Below are 17,982 nucleotides of genomic sequence, written 5' to 3' on the forward strand. Positions count from 1 at the left end.
AAGATCCAAGCAGTACACTACTCACATGCACTCTAAATCACTAAACTCTTTCAGGTCTGCCTCGTCTGGGTATACTAAAATATATGATAGAACCTTCCTGAAGATGGGCACATTGCATAGCTTTCTTGGAACAGATTATGCCACTTATTATTTATAATGATATTTTCTAAAACCTCTGTCGCTAAAAGTGGAACTTAACATTTATACAGTCTAATAGTTCAATTTTCCATGAAGACAACATTACGAATGGCCAGCAATCAAGTGAAAAAATAAATGATTGCAAAAACAATGCTTAAACTGTAAGACCTTCCTTGAAAATAAGATTAAGATGACTGTTTTGTCATTTTATTAACATTATTAGTAAATTATAGTTTTATAAGTTAAAAAAGCTCTTCTAAAATTGTTTTTAAAAATAAGCTATTGGCTTATTTAAAAATAAAAAAAAAAAAGACCCTCAGACTATTTTAATTATCTTCAAGTTCTGATATTCATACCACTTCAAGAAACAGTTAATCATAATGCAAATACTAAGGAAATGTTTAGATGATTTTTATTTTTTAGTCTAGAAATCTATTGAAAATGCTTATTTCCCCAGAGATACCATTCTTAGACACCTAAACAAAATGCAAGACACTATTTGGCAATGTGCTTTTTAAATAGCTGAACACCTTTAAACAAGTTGGGCCTATGCTGATTTAAATTTTAAGTTGAAGTCTAAGAAAAACAAAGTCTATATAATACTCGTAAGGCCATGGAGTTACACAATACTACTTGGTTAAGTCAAATATATTCCTATTTCAATAAAAATTAAATAGCACTGGATTAAATACCAACCATTCTTAATCATGGTTTGAGTCTGATAACCAAAATTAAAAATTTAATGTCATGCAAAATATATCTCACAAACTAACCAATGCAAAGCTCTAGGCTTTAAACTTTTTGATAGTGTCAATAAAATCCCCGGGAAAGGAGAATACTGCAACTCTCCTTGGAACATAGGTGTTTTAAATCATGGTTAAACAGACAGAATGTTAAGAATGGTATGGTTTTTATTTTCCATAGCAGGTTTATTGACACTTTTTTTTCTAGTAAAGTTTGAAAAGCTGACACTACCTGTCCACATAGAAGGGGAAACAAAACTTGGTCAAAGTCTGTAGAACTTCCTGTGGAGAGAAAGAGAGATAATTTATACATCTAATGGGACCAATAAATCTAACATTAACCATGGCACACAATCTAGCAACTTTACCCTAAAGAAAGAGGAGACAGATGAAGAAATATGGGCTTTATCAATTACATGGGAGGAGTACCAGGCAGTCAATCATGAGAAATAATAAACATGATCAAACTTCATTAAAAATGAAAAATTAATCAAGAATCACACATGGGCAAGCAGCAGGAGCCGTGCAGGAAAGCTCTGAAGGGAGGGAGGCGGGTGGGTTGCTGAGTGTTAACACCCCTCCAGGGACCATCTCCAGCCTGACCATATGGATCAGAGTGAATAACACCGAGCCACATGGGTTTGGCCTGGCAGGGCCGCTGTTGCTGGCACCGTTTTTGCCTGTTACCTAGGAACAGAGGGGGCCAGGATTAGACAACGCTTCCCAACATCAATAGGCCAAATCACAAGCAAAATAGAAAACCAACTGGAAGATAATTGTCCCCGAACATTGTCAACTACATTTTTTTAGAGTTTAAAACTTTATTTACTTACTTTATAAAGAAGCTGCCATTTCTGGCATGAATTTATTTTGTAATCAAACTATAACAATTTTAAGTGTGCAGTATTTTTAGTCATTATCATTAAACGTCATTATCAAAACGGAACACACTTACCTGCTTGTAATTTATAAAAATCCAAAGCAAACTACCAGTTTAAATGTCTTTTTACAAATATGTAGGTACATAAAACCAAGCACATTACTCAGGGGAAGTATACAAAAAGGGTCCAAAAAAAAACCCAGAGTGACATTTCAAAGACTTATTCATAAGAGAGAAACTTCTAACATTAAGAATACTATATGAGACACAACATACAGTGGTGTGTGACTTTTCCCAATAGATACATTTCACGTACACAGAATATATACAAACAGCAACACACAGACCCAAGTAATTAATCATTACTTCCTTCACAGAATTTTCTCTAACTTGACTTAATTTTAACTGCAGACTTGGACAGACCACAGTTGGTGCTTATCATAAGTTCATAGACCAATGTTATAAATTTTAAAAAAGTATTCCTTTCATGCATTTGATTTACTTTTTAACTATTTAAAATCCAACTTCAAGACAAAATGAAGAACACATTTTCCGGTCACTGAGAAGCTGGTTCAAATTAAAACAAACCTGCCCATTGCAAATCCTAATCCAAGTGATAAATTAAAGATCAGTTTACAAATGTAGCACTTTTCTAACCAATAATAATGAATTATCAATGCTAACTGAATTGATGCTTCTCGCTTCATTTATTTTTAAAACCAGTTCTATCACTCAAGAAATAAACCACATCAATCTAATAACCCACTCAATGAAGCAGAAAGCACACTGACTTTCTCTGCCAGAGCATGTTCTGCCTACATAATTCAATTGAGCATATCCTATTTTTTTAATATCATTTTGGGCTGGGTGTATATCACAGCACTGTTAAGGCATGTCATGATACAGTAAAGGAATAGAAAAGTGAAAAATGAAAAAGGGTGGGTAAGAATACTTCAGCATAACCTGAGGCATTACTGATACATTAATTAATTTCATAATGTGGCATATTCATAAGACCGTACACATACTGTTTTAAAACTCATAGTAAAATAAATTGCAATAGGTAATGGAGAATCAGAAGAACAATAGCAATTTTTCAATGCATAATGTTATTATCAGGCAAATATTGGCAAAGAGATCATACAACACATTCATTTTAATGTCTGCAGTTTTCATTATAAAATATATTATAAGCCCCATAAACAAAACTCTTAGGATTTACACAAAAAAAGAAATTCCTTACAAATTCCTTTCACATCAAGTTTCAAATACCACAGAGCATTGCTTGACTTTAGTTTATGTACCAAGCATTCTCTAAAACTCAGTCCCCAGTGCTCACTCATTGTGAACACCAGCTACAAAGACATTTATCCTTTACCCTTCAAAAGTTACAGGTGCAGACGTACTCCTCTACTCTATGCTGGAGTTGAGCTGACAAAAGCCCTCAAGATTTTTGAAAGAAAGGACCCCCATGGCTACAGCAGAGTCAGAGAAATCTAATATGCCCAACTTATTACTCACTACAATACAGAAACTACTTACCACTTTCTAATGTCAAGAGTAATAAGCAACCATGAACTTGTCTGTCAGATAATATTAGAACAAATATCAAAATACCCAGTGTAGGCTGAGTACAACCCACCTCCCAAGAGCTTTCCTTTTTACCCAAGAAAGCAGTGATAAGTCTAATTAAGCAATGGGGCAGGGGGATGGGGGGGAGGGAAGGGAATATAGGCAAATGTAGGCACATGTTTGTGCATTACAATATGTTTCTTCATGTTTGTGATATTGCAAGAGTTTGATATTCCAGTTTAAGTCAAACAGCACAGCAGTGTGCTGTCAGAGGAGAAAACAAAAATGAGCATTGCTCTGTGTTAGGCAAACTCACACATTATCTCAATCAGAACTGAAAAATCAAACTTCTCAGTTTGGGAAGGGGAGGACAGGAACAGGGAGGGGAAAACAAGTAATGTTTCCTGTAAATAAAAACTGCTGAAATAAACCAATTTTTCTTAATACTGATGTTTTCCCCATATATAAACAGGTAACTACCTTATCCTCTCTTTCCAAAGAAAAACACAATTACTTCAATATGAAAAGTACCACTCTCTGAGAGAGGGGACTTTAAAACACTGATTTAAACATATGTTGAGCATCACGCTTATAGCAGAGTGTCCCACAGTCTTTCAATATTAACTTTACTGGGAAAACAGTCACTAGCCAGTTACCAACCCATTTTTCTCTCTTGAACCTGTGTCTTTGGCTAGGGAACTTTCTTTGTAGAAAGTAATTCTCCTGTTTTCTTCTCTCTCTCTCTCCTCTCTCTCTCCTCTCTCTCTCTCTCTCTTTCTCCCTCCCTCCCTCCCTCGCCTACACAAGCTCTTTCAGACAACCAGCCTCAGTACAACCTCAACTGCCACGTAAATCATAAATCGGATCTTGGAGACGCAATACAGCTGATGAAATGTAAATGACCTCGTTGCTAAGGCAGGGGGTGGGGAAGATTGTGCCAGCTCTCCAGATCAATTCCCAAGTTTATATTTTCACAAATCTTTTTATGTACAGTTTGATTTTTTAACATTTTAATGAGCAAAAAGTGCATCTATAGTAGCCAGTCACCACAGTTAAAGTGCAGGGCATGAACTAGATCCCAGGAGGGAACCAGTCCACCATGTCACCACTGGCTTTAGGACATTTGCCACCTGGTTCCATGTCCCCAGGTTCCAACTCTTTTCATAATCAAAACACTGCTGACATTATAAACCCCAGACGGGTTTTCTAAAATCCCTCCCAATCAATATATCCAACACATAACTTATTGGAGACAACACTGAGCTCATTGATTAAGGTGAGTTCAGTAGCAAAGTTTTCAAAATAAATGAGACAAGAATACAGAATTCAACCCCTTTGTGTCACCAGACAATTTATGAAATAGGCAATTTCCAAAAGGGCTTTTCTTCCCAACACAATATACAATACTTCATGTGGGAATAAGTAAGAGCAGAAGGGGCAGGGGGGGAGCGTGGAGGGCAGGCAGTTGCACTAACCTTTCAGTTATGGGTACATTAAGCAGCAGATCGCACAGTGCAGTAGAAACGCAACAACATCTACAAAGCTCTGCCCACAAGGAGATACCAAATCTCAGAGTGTGAACCAAAATATGAAATCAACAACCCTAACACTGGATTCATGTGCAAGTGAAAATCAGAAATGAATTCAAGTTTCATCTCAGTCTTCTTTGGATTCATTTCATCCAGTTTGAATTCTCATACAGTCAGAAGGCCCATCAAGGGACCTTATTCCAATCCGGACAAAGTTGATTATGTTCTAATGAAACCGAGCTATTCCCTTAAAAACCTGGTAAAATTTTACATTTATAATATTATCCATAATAGAATCCTATCTGGAGGCAAAACTTCGAAGACTAAATTTGATGTAGTTAACAAGGATTATTAATAATGAGAGGCTAAACCAATTCCCCCTGAATTTGGAGTGCGGGGTGGGAAGGTGTATGAGATACTGCAACAGCCATCAGTTCAGATGTCAAATACTTTGTTTTCATTACTTCATTGAAACCCATAAACAAAAATTAGTTGCATTTGGCAGATGAAAACAAATGACAGTCAAACACAGACATACGCACCCCACAAATAAATGCCATCTGAAAGACAAAAGTGCAGGCTGATTATAATGTCCACTGGGGTTACAGAATGTTGGGAGATGAGGCACATTCTCAGTAGTCCAAAAGGAAAAAGAAAATGTGTGCAGGAAAACATTTAAATAGAGCAAAGAGACTGCCTGAATAAATTAATGTATTTTAAAATATGTAAAGCTACAATCACCCTCTTTGGAAATTGCTGGTATAGTGGTCGATAATTCACCTTTGTCCAAAAAGGAGTGAAGGAGGAAGAAGCAGGAAGACAGTAGGAGAGCATTTCCTGAGTCTCTCATATCTAATTTATTTGTTCATTTCAGAATGTAGATGTGTGATGAAAAGATCTGTGGAGCCCAAATTCCTAAAATACTCTATTTCTATGTTTAAAAAAAAATTTTTAATAGCATGAGGTAAATGCTGACCCTCTAAGTCCTGCAAGTGAGATCAGTGCAACTGACTTGAAAGAAAAGGCTTTGATTGATGATCTCAAAACTCAAGTTGAAAGTTAAAAACAGAACACACACAAAATCCAAACATACAAAAAAGCTAGCAAAATTTCTACCTTAAGCCATTTCAAGTTAAAACCAGGGACTCCAAGTGAAAGCTAACAGAGGTTTTAATGCTTATGATTCAGAAGAGTAAAACAGAATGGTAAGAAGTTCTTAGAAGCTTAATTAGCACCAAGTTCAACAATGTTGACCAGAAATTTCCTAAATATGAAAACAGGAAATACAATTTTTCTCCTTCCCTATAAATGTCAACTTAAACCCAAGATCCATACTATAGTTACAACCAAACTTTTATTTTTTTCCAGTGAGAAAAGGCTTTGAATAAGGAATTTTACAGAAAGGCCTTTCAACACCCGAACATAAAAGCCAGGTCAAATTTCTAACAACGCTGCTCAAATGCTACAGAGTCTGCTTCTTTTCTTTGGTATACTTCAATATTTACTCTCAGTTCACTTTTTATAAACTTTAATCTTGAGTCATGCATATGTTATCATTATGCTAACTTGTGTAATATCTAATATGCATAGTCAATGTTGTAATTCAAAAATTAAATTACAATAAGATATAGAAATTCACCATTTTCTGTACCATGTATCATGTAAACTTTATATCTAAATTATCAAGGACACTAAGTATATAGGTGGAATGCTTACAACAGCAGAAGAGCCACCTCTAGAACTACTTTTAAGTGTAAATCTTCATGACCTTTGAAGTATAAAGTAAAAATACTGAATCTTATACAAAAATTTTTTTAATTTAACACAATCACTTTATCCTTTTGTATCCTTCCCTTTCTTCAAAAATTACTTAAAGTTGTCCCCAAATTACGATATTATATAACATTCTATATTCTCGGATTTCATTTTATTAACTTTAAACCTTACAGCAAAAGGTTTGAAAATGAGAGCTATATTTATAAGGTCAATGTTAAACACCAATAAACTTTGTGACACTGTTTCAAATACTTTGAAAATGAATAAATGATTTGGTTTGAATCTCTTGCAATTAGCATTCAGTGGTATCGGTAATATAATTCCTTGCACTTAATAGTATTACTCTACAATATTTTGCTTTGTTCATTTCCTTAGACATTTGAAATCCTATTATCTGAACATTTATGTTATGAATTTATCTAAAAGAAAGAAAGGTTGGGGAAAATGCAGGGGCGGGGGGGGAGGAGGAATGGTTGGTGGGGGACACACAAGTCAGCACATACCAAAGGAACAGAGTCCCAACAGTGAAACTACAAACATGATTTCACTGAAGAAGCAACTTGCCCTCAGGAAGATACTATTAAAAAAAAAAAAAAGAACACTAATAGAAATACTACTTTATAAGCATTTAAAATCTGTCAGCTTTTAAATATTTTAAATGCACACAAAAATGTGCACAGATGGGCAACTTTTTTACTTACATTTGTCTAGAAAAAAATCTTTCATTATCAAGCTCAAAGTCCTTGAATTTTTTAAACTTAATTGTGCCTCTATTTCTTAGAATTCATACCCCAAGGCCAAAGCTTTCCTGCCACCAGTCCTTCAAATCTGACTTGGACATTACACGGGAGGAGGCTCCAAGCCTCCCTGAGGTCTCACTGCTTTTACAACACGCGAAAAAGCAGTCGATAATGGGCCCATGCTGAATTCACTGCTCTCCACGTCTCCTCTTGGGACACAAGCCTAGCAGATGTGATAAAAACTGTGTCAGAGAAGTGGCTCTAGTTTGTGCCTTAATGACAACTTAAACCTCTAAACCAATACAACCAAAGGACTAACAGAACTGGCTGTTACCTCTCTCTCCTGCCAATCTTCGAATATCTCTGAACTAAATTAGCACCTCTACCCACAACATCCCTTGCCACCCCACAAAATCCATTCTAATTTTAAAAAATAAATGAATTCAGCAAACACATCGGCGGCATGAGTATCTGGGCTCTGTGTGTGTGTGTGTGTGTGTGTGTCCTATAATTAAGCCTTAACACATATTCCATGTAGTTTATATTTTCTCAAGGTATGATTGTACATTCAGATATCTTAAAGGACTGCCTGGTATATTTCCTCTGATTACCATCCCAATAACCATATTAACACGTACAACTGGTAGCCTTACAGTTTCCCTAAAGGTCTAACAGTTATTTTTAAATATGTTCAACCACAGGAAAGAAAAGTGACATTCTGAGTTACTGAAACATTCTAACTATTAAAATTTATACAGTGGATTTTTAAAACCGTGGGTAGTTATACTTTAACTTGTAAGAACCCTTTGTCTAACCTAATGATATGGTACCAAAAAAATAGATTTAAATGTGTACTTCTGATAACATTTTCTAAATTCTATAATTCAGCCTTCAGATGATAGGCCTTTTTACCCAGTATCTTGAAAGCCTATTCAATCACAATTGCATACCCACTTAATCAGCAATCATTGTTCTGGGATGCAGGACTTTGTTGTCAAGACAAGCACCAAAACCTTAAAAAAATTTTTTTCAGAACTGGCATAAGAAAAAAGTGATCTTTGTCAGACAAGGACAAATTTATGCAAATCTTTTATAAACATTCACAAACATTTATTTAGCTTTTGAAATGTTGGCCTCATTTGAGAGCATGAAAATGAGGGGGAAGTAGGAAAACGCAAAGGACAGCTTAGAAGCTGGCACGCTACATAAATATTCAGAAGGAAGATTATAGGATTCATGTTAGGCTGTCTTAGGCTTCTCCAAAGTCCACACAGAATAGCAAAGAACAAAACTAACGAGAAGTACAGCAGATGTTAGACAATGCATCAGCCTCTTTTCCTCTCTCACTTGGCTATACTTGGACGCTTTTATATTTCCTTTCAATATGGTTAGGTCATTCAAGGATTCTCCTATAGACTATGTATTGTGGCTACAGATCTATAAGCTGGAGGTCTGTCAGCCTTCCAAAAGTTTCCAATGAAAAGGCATTATGCAAATTCTACCTCTCTTACCCTCTTTCAGGGGGGAAAAAAGCCTCCAGTATGCAGTCATCAGAGTATTGGAAGCCCCAGCCTTCATTTCTGTATAGCTGTGTTTGCCTCAGGGCCACGCTGCTTGTTTTGACAGTGGATCCCCCTAGATAGTTGGGATTAGTCGAGCTTGTTTAGATAAACTTGAAATCAAGGCCTTCTCTAGGTAGACAGCTAGATGCAGCTACCGAGTTTCCAGCTGCCTCCTCCTTTCATCCCCAAACAACTGGAGATTCACAGTAGCTATCACAGCCACAGGCTATGTCACATACAAAGGTACAAAATTAAAGGCTGCTAAAAGAAGCCTTTGTAAGTCTTAGTGCTAAAATAAGGAATCTGTACTGCTTGGTTTATACAAATTATTCTAGCACTACCAGTATGGAACTGAAATCATCAGTTAACAAGGCATATTAATCAAGATTCCCAGCTTCTTCAAATAGACAGGATGATAGCTTGATAATATACTTAACCTTAGCTCTTGTATGAGAGTAATCACTTAAAATGTTAAAAAGGAAATAATAGGCTTTATTTATCCAGTGGCAGGGGATGTCAGACACTGTCAACAAACACTGTGAGCAGAATATGAAAATCAAAATGTAAATATCAAATCCACTTTTGAGAGGGAATTATTTAGCAATTGATTAGACAGGGCCTCGGTTCACAGTCATTTCCAATTACAGAACTGTTTCATAATCAACTTTTATTTCCCACAACTTGCAAATTCTGATGGAACAATATCAGGAGGATTCAAGAACTGAGGAAATTTATACTCAGAACAGAATAGATCGACGACATCTCATTACAAAGACAGAAGGCAAGTGATATGAAACACTATTGATATAAAAAAGTATACAATTCAAATAGTTTTCTAAAATCTAATACTCAAAGATTTTACTCTTTTGCAGCTAGAAAATGTCTCTTCAGAGGGCCAGCAAAATACAAAGAAAATAATTCAATTCCGCATATATGTTTTATTTCACTTTACATATCTTGCTCCAACACGTCAATGCTAGTGTTTACCTGAGGCTGCCTGGGATAAACTAAACACAACCGAAATAGGTTTAAACATTTTCCAGAACTATTCTGTGATAAACCATACAGTACAGAAGGCCTCTGACCATACTGTCAAGTCACATAAGGCAGTCTTCAATCAATCAAGTTCATATATCACCAAAGAAAATGTGCTCTCATAATTTAACAGCTAAGTCACTATTTAAAAGAAAAGCCTTAAGACATGTAAGACATTCTGGAACTGCAGTCATCATTTGAGGTTTTCTTATGAAATTTTTGGTTTATTTCATACACAACTTACAAACTAAAGAAAGACTCAGCAAACTTTTTCTATAAAGGATCAGGTAGTAAATATTTTAGGCTTTGTGGGCCACTTATGGTCTCTGTCACAGATTCTTCTGGTTTGTTTTTTTTTTCCCAACTCTTCAAAAAAGATAAAAATCACCTTAGCTCAAAGGCCACAAAAAACCAGCCCCAACCTCTGATCTAGAGTGTCAAGGAGCTGGTCACACACCATTACCCAAACAAACTCACGAACACCCCAAAACTCAAATTTAGAAATTCCTGAAAGGTAAAATGACAATGTCAATCATGTTGGTTCTCTGGTGATCCAACAATTCACACATGATTATTGCTAAATGGCCAAATGTCTATTGCATACTCTCTTTCGGAAAAATTACTTAAAATACAAAATAATACAAAGAATTAAAAAGAAAACATATTTCCACTACTCAGAATTCACAGCTGTTTTGTGGCATGGACTCTTCAGAGAAAAAATTCCTTCTTATATTAACAGTTCACTACTACAGTTTAGGTCCAGGAGTTTTCTTGACAGATAAATCATGCTCTCTGGATTCTCAAGAGCTCTTCAATTTGAGAGTTATTTTGTTTATAATATTTTTAAATTTTATTTTACTGAAGTATAGTTGATTTACAATGTTGTGTTAATTCCTGCTGTACAGCAAAGTGATTCCATTGTTTACAATATTTTAAAAAGCAATATTAAAAGAGAAGAAAGCTTTTTCTGGTGCTTTCCTCACCACATTCACTCAAATACGTTATATGTACACCCAACGTTCTGTTAGATGTAGAAGGGCCTCTTCCTGCCTCTCTCACTCCTCAATTTCTGCCCCCCCAACTCCTTTCCCTTATATGTATTCCCAGGAATTTATCTTCCTTCCTCTCTCTCTGTATCCTCCTCCATTAACATAGTCTACTTATACTTTAATTTCAATTACCATCACTGTGTAAATGACTCAAATTCAAATCTTCATTTATAAACTACCTCTCCAGCTCCGGGCGCCCATTCCAACTGCCTTTTGACAGTTCTGCCCCATGTCCCATAGTTACCAAGCGCAACATGTCGAAAATCCAGATGTACCATCTAGGTCCTGGTAAGCTGCTGCCTGCTAATCTCTTTCACACCATCAGAACAAGAAAGAATCTCACTACTAACACTTGCTGGGGGACAGATGATCCATTCATGTGACTTTGATTCAAATATTTCCTGTGGTTGTTGAATTTCAAAATAACTCTGGAGAAACCTTCCCAAGTGTCAATTAACAAGGAAGGAGACAAGGAAGCCCCAGAAATCAAGAATATTTCCAAGTCATCTTAGAAAAGAAAACCGATACATTTCCCTAGGCAAGATAATATATTTAGTACCAGACAATGTGCTAAAGACCCTGTCTGCATGGAGTTTTTGATCTAGTTGAAAGACAGATGCTATGCAAAGGAATACACTAATACATTGTTGCAACTGTGACAGAAGCTGTGAAAGAACAGAAGAAGGTGCTCTAAGACAAAAAGACAGGGGCCTGAATTTAGATGGAAGGGTCAAGAAAGGCATCTCAGGAAGCGACATTTTGAGCTGAGACTTGAGGAATGAGCAGGTGTTTACCAGCCAAAGATTGCAAGAGGGATAGGGAGAAGAAGGCCAAAAATAAGTAAATAAATAACAGCATGAGCAAGGGCCACTGAACAACAGCCCTTGGCACATTCAAAGAACTAAAATAAGCCTGGCATGTTGGATCAGAGGAGGCAAAGGAGAGAGTGGCAGAAGATGGGGTTAGACAGGTTGGCAGAGGCCAAATCACATGTGGCCTTAGAGGGCATGTTAAGGAGTCTGGACTTGATTCTTGTGCACTGGAAGTCACTAGGAGGGTTTGAATCTTTTGCATCCCACTTGCATGTCATTTCCTAACCCCGCTATCTACTCCCAAGTCTTCTAGATTCCAGGGGGATTCAGAAGCTATTCTCACTGAGCTCCTCTTGTCTCCTGAATTCCCATGCTACTCCTATTGCCGTCATTCCTATCATCAGACTGTCCATAGATCTCAAGACCCTCCGTTTCCACAGGAAGGGACAGACACACAACTGGATGCCTGTCAGGCCACTGAGATGGAGGAGGAGCCTCACACAGGAGCCTTAATAATAACCCTGGCAGCAGGGAGAGGGGTTGTGGTTGAAGACAGCAACATAGGGACTGTAATAGATTTGAATAGGACCAGCTTAAATCTCTCTTCAGAACCTAACAGTCTACATGTCTTCTTGTTTAATCTTCATAGGAAAGCAGGGAGACCACATGGACCAAAGGAGAATTGAGTTTGTCAGAGAATCAATATTTATTCTTGATGTAGAAAATGAAAGGAATAGAGAAAACTATTAAAGTCTGTATAAATGTAATATTAGTCATTCCTGTCAAGGGTTTACCATTTATGACTTAAAAGCTAAGAATTATATATACAATTTAAGGTATCTAATTGATTTACCTACGTTTCTTCTGTTTCAGCCTGTATTTTGTTTCCCAAATACTCTGGAGGGGCTTAAGTGACAAGTGGAAGGAGACTGACAAAGCAGCTAATAAGTGTCACATCCTGTGCTAGAAGCTTTACATATATTCAGTGATCCTACCAGTAATCTGATGTTGATATTATCACCCTCTTACACATGAACTGAGGCTTTGAAAGCCAAGTAAAATTACTTTCAGGTAGAATGGTGAAGTAGCTTGCCTAATTGGAAATAGATAGTGATGGAAAAGCTAAGATTCAAACCCAACTTCATTCTCCTAGGAGCTCAAGCTCTTCCCACCTTGCTTTCCAATTGCAGCAGTGGAGTAAAAGATTTTTGTTGTATCAAAAGGTCTTAGGTTAGGGTAACGTTATGTGCCAGCTTGCCCAGAACATCCTGGTTATGCTCATTATCTCTGTGTAATCATGGTGCCCCCTTTTGCTCTCACAAGTGTCCTGGATTGGATACTATGGTCATTAGTCTTAGAGAGAGGGAAAACCATGGCTTGTCTGAAGGGTACTGAAAGAACAAACAGATGTTCCATCTGCCTTGTAATGGGAAACTGGGGAGTGGTGTTAGAAGAGTTAGTTTTTATCTCTTGACTCCAGGCTCTTTATCCACATTAAGGAGTTATCTACATTCTAGGGCTTAGTGCAATACTAGACACATCAACAATGACATGGAAACGGCAAAATCTTCCGTTTGCTTCATTTTCCTCACGCTACATTAGAAAACATTTATTAAACTAGACTAATGCAGGTATTGTGTACACATCATGCCTAATTCTCCTACAAAATCCTCATTACTTCCTTGTTTTATAGGTGAAAAAAAATGATGCTGAAAAAGTAAAGCCTTTGCCCAAAGTAACATTTCCAAAGCCAAATCTCATATAACATGGGGATACTTGCCTTCTACTATTCTTTTGGCCAAACATACCCAAAAAAAGGCACTTAGAATTTTTAGAGGGGATGATATTTGTTAAGAAATAAGTGAATAATGAAAAGTATTTTAGCTGCCATTAAATCTGTTTATTATAACAGATACATTTTAAAAATGCAAAAATATTTCTCAATTTACCAGGGGTTTAGATCTCTAGGAATGATAAGTATCTGGCAGGTTGGAAGAGTTCTCTAATAGAAATAATGTTCTTATCAATTACTGCTGACACTTCTAAAACTAGATGTTACTAACGAGGCATCATGTTTGAAATATACTCAAATATAAGAATCTTAAATTCCTCTCTGTTAGGCAAGGTGAGATTTAATAAAGGTATGTTTTGGTTTGTCCTACTTTGTTCAAATTCTGAGCCCAAAGATCACAGTGTGAACACTATTTGGTTGTTTATTATTATATATCAAATATTTGGCCTATTAGCATCCATGTACAGTACCAGGTCCTACAGATGTGGACATGTAGCAGGAAAGAATCCCTGACTTTCTGCCTGGGAGAGAGAAAGGATACATAAACAAGTATGTGTAATAACGGGTTTTAAGGTTTCTGAAAGCATGGTCAAGGAAAAAAGGCAGGCACTGTCAGGTCTACCCAGGAGATATCAAAGACTCCTCAGAGCTGGTGACATTTGAGCTGACTTTTGAGAGTTGGGTCAGCATTTACTAGACAAGCAGACTACATATTTAAAATATTATATAAATATCTAATATTTAATAATACTTAGAATATTATATAAATAAAAGTATAAAATATTACATAAAAATATTCCAGGAATAAAAGCAATGTGAAACAATATTATATATTTCACAAGGTTGATATGAAAGTAAATGATTTTTGGTAAGCTCAATTTTATTTAAAAACAATCTTAATTATCCTTTCCATTTCTACCCACACACACACACACACACACACACACACACACACATATACATACATAGTTCAAAGTCTGGGCTTCATGTTATCTCACATTTGAAATCTGAAACTGACAGTTTCAGTCAGTTAGACAGTTTGAAATTATGGTAGCTAGAGGAATCTTAACTCTACTGCATATATTTTTAAAATGAAAGTTAACACAATAATAAAAAGTACTACATGCAACCAAAAAGGCTAATTTACAAGGACAGTGGGACCCATTACTAAATTCTGAGGTTTTGAAAATGGAAAGTCTCAATACAGCTTTCACAACAGAAATAAACGTAATTAGTTATTCAAAATCCCTTCATCACCATTTAAAGAGTTTCCATATTTTCCATACATTATAGAACATAAATATTCAGAAACTGTTTCTGGTTATCTCTTCATCTTTACTTGACAAATTTCTCTTACCTATGTGACTTCTCTAAATTTTGCTGTAGAACAGTGTGGGCTTAGAAAGAAAAGATTTTTCAGAATTCTTCCTAGGATCAGTCTGAAATTCTAGAGGCAAATTTATCACACATAGTCCTAATACCTGATAAAACAAAAGCACCAAAACCAGGTTACCCTGCTACCTTGAATCTACCCCCTAAAAATAGTAGGCACTCTATAATAATTGGTTATTATTAAATGCCAGGTATTATTCTGAGCACTCTACACATTTAAAATCACTTAAACCTCACAAGAATCCTATGATATCTTTACTATGATTATATCTAGTTTACCGGTGAGAAAATGAAACCCCAAAGAGGTAAATCCCAGTAAATGACAGAGCTGGAATTCAAACCCAGTCTGGCTCCAAAGGCCATGCTCTGTACTATCCTTTCTGGAATCTGAACTCCTTAGCAATTATGTCTGTGTATTACATACTTTATATTCACAATCATTCACTGGCCCCTAATTTATCCTAGCTGCTGAGAAGAGCCAGTAACACTGATTATAGTCATTCCTGTACTTGAAGAGCTCATAGTAAATAAACAATACAATGTAAGGAGTCAATGCTCCAAGTGCTCTCCAAGTGCTGAGGATAGAGTGACTAATTCAGTCAGGGCAAGTTTCACAGAGGAAGGGATATAAGCAGGGCATTTAATGCTGAAAAGAAGTATATTGGGTGGGAGGGGGAACTGAGGAAGGCATTTTAACCATAAAAACATCTTGGACTTGCTGGGTCATATGGTAGCTCTATTTTTAGTTTTTTAAGGAATCTCCACACTGGTCTCCATAGTGGTTGTATCAATTTACATTCCCACCAAGAGTGCAGGATGGGCCCCCTTTCTCCACACCCTCTCCAGCATTTATTGTTTCTCGATTTTTTGATGATGGCCATTCTGACTGGTGTGAGGTGATACCTCATTGTGGTTTTGATTTGCATTTCTCTAATGATTAGTGATGACTAACACAACATTGTAGAGCATTTATACTCCAATAAACATGTGAAAAATAAATAAATAAATAAATAGTAGCAACACCCAAAAAAAAACAAAAAGAAAAAAACCATCTTGGGCAAAAATATAGAGGTGGGAGAGAGCTAATCATGCTGGGAAATAGACATTCTATGTCTGGTTATGAAGGGAAGTGGTAGGAAACCAGGCTGGAGGTTGGGGCAAGGACAGACTGTGATGGGCCTCAAATCCAAGTAAAGAAATTTGCAGTAGATCTTGAAGGCACCAGGGAACCATCAGGAGTTTTGACTTAAGAGAAATGGTGTGATTTGATTTAGGTTTTAGAAAGACATCTCTGGTCATCTTATAGAATGTAGTGATTACAAGGTCATTAGGCTGCAGGTCATTAGGAAAACTCCACAGGAGAGAAGCTGAGAGTATGAATGCAGAGGGAAATAGCAGACTAGGACAGACTAGAGAGCAATTTAGGAGGGATAATGAACAGGGCAAGGGCTTGATGACTGCAGACTTGCAGATCCATCCAAACAAGCAACAGAGACTGATTAAATGAGGTTAAAGTTAAGACTCAGACTACAGCTCTCAAAAGCAGCCACAGTCCACTTAGTTATCATCACTGAGTAACTCACCAGAAAAAAGACCATCCAGTAGTATTCAGAGATGTCTAAAATTTACCAGGGCTTTTTTGGAGCCAGAATAAAACCAGGAGAACACTTCTAATAAGAATGTATAAATAGGGATTGCCTACTTCCATTTCCTAGAGTCAGATTCAAGTAGGTAGTAGTACAACATAGCTCTATAGCCTGGCATGCCTTCAGAAAGAACAGCTCAAAAAGAATTTGTCTTTTTAATGGGTTCCTTCTATATAACTGTAACAGCTGGGAAGTGACCAAATTGGGAAGAAATCTTCAACTCAAAAGAAGAGCCTTAAATCAGAAAATTTATCACTTTTTCAACTGAGTTTGGCTAAATGTTTAAGGTTTTGAAATACAGTTTCATTAAGAAGCCAGTCCAGGGCTTCCCTGGTGGCGCAGTGGTTGATAGTCCGCCTGCCGATGCAGGGGACGCGGGTTCGTGCCCCGGTCCGGGAAGATCCCACATGCCGCGGAGCGGCTGGGCCCGTGAGCCACGGCCGCTGAGCCTGCGCGTCCGGAGCCTGTGCTCCGCAACGGGAGAGGCCACAGCAGTGAGAGGCCCGCCTACCGCAAAAAAAAAAAAAAGAATGGGATGGGGTTGGACTGGCTTTTTTTTTTTTTTTTTTTTTTTGCGGTAGGCGGGCCTCTCACTGCTGTGGCCTCTCCCGTTGCGGAGCACAGGCTCCGGACGCGCAGGCTCAGCGGCCGTGGCTCACGGGCCCAGCCGCTCCGCGGCATGTGGGATCTTCCCGGACCGGGGCACGAACCCGCGTCCCCTGCATCGGCAGGCGGACTATCAACCACTGCGCCACCAGGGAAGCCCCCCATCCCATTCTTAAATTCACCCTTTTCTGGAAATGGGGATGGGAGGGAATGAAAGATATAGATATGACAGAATAGCATCTATTATATACAAAGTGGTTTTTCTTCAGCAAACACTTGAAAAGCATTCATCCAACGTGATAAATTTGACTTGTAACAGCAGAGGGAGAAATAAGAGGCAACCCGTGATAGATTATTTTTTAGGATTATTTTTCCCCATCCATGAGCCTGTAACTTAAAAAACATTTAAACAAGCCAATCATCAAGAATGGGACACTTTTAAACATATAAAAGGAAGTAGACATTTAATCTGGGATGCATTTATACATCTGCAATCTATCAATGAAAATCTTTGAATCTGTAATGTGGTCCGTCAAAATGGCTACATTTGGTTGCAACTGTGGATACTGACCCACTACTTGAAGAAAGCGGCTTCAGCAGGGTGCTTTGTTGCCATTACACTAAACAGTCACCTCCCAGGTTTTAGGGTCTGAAGAAATTAAAGAGTTTCTATCTGTGGATGAGAAAATTACATTTCTACCTACAATCCC

The 17,982-nt window shown here is 37.2% G+C and overlaps 1 protein-coding gene across 8 annotated transcripts in view; it reads right to left on the bottom strand.

Annotated features, from left to right (window-relative positions):
- Positions 1-17,982, bottom strand: part of DENND1A (DENN domain containing 1A) — a 530,720-nt gene that overhangs the window by 367,188 nt on the left and 145,550 nt on the right. For 7 of the 8 annotated variants that reach the window (XM_030761610.2, XM_089913732.1, XM_089913734.1 and 4 more), the window contains one exon: positions 1,114-1,163. The exons of the other annotated variant lie outside the window; for it this stretch is intronic. In XM_030761610.2, coding sequence (XP_030617470.1) covers positions 1,114-1,163 — 50 coding nt within the window. The remainder of the gene's footprint in view (positions 1-1,113; positions 1,164-17,982) is intronic. 8 annotated transcript variants of the gene reach the window in all.

Source organism: Delphinapterus leucas, chromosome 6 (genome assembly GCF_059928025.1).
Source record: "Delphinapterus leucas isolate spDelLeu-1000000601 "Yukka" chromosome 6, BTC_Dleu_Yukka2, whole genome shotgun sequence".
NCBI classification, from domain to species: Eukaryota; Metazoa; Chordata; class Mammalia; order Artiodactyla; family Monodontidae; genus Delphinapterus; species Delphinapterus leucas.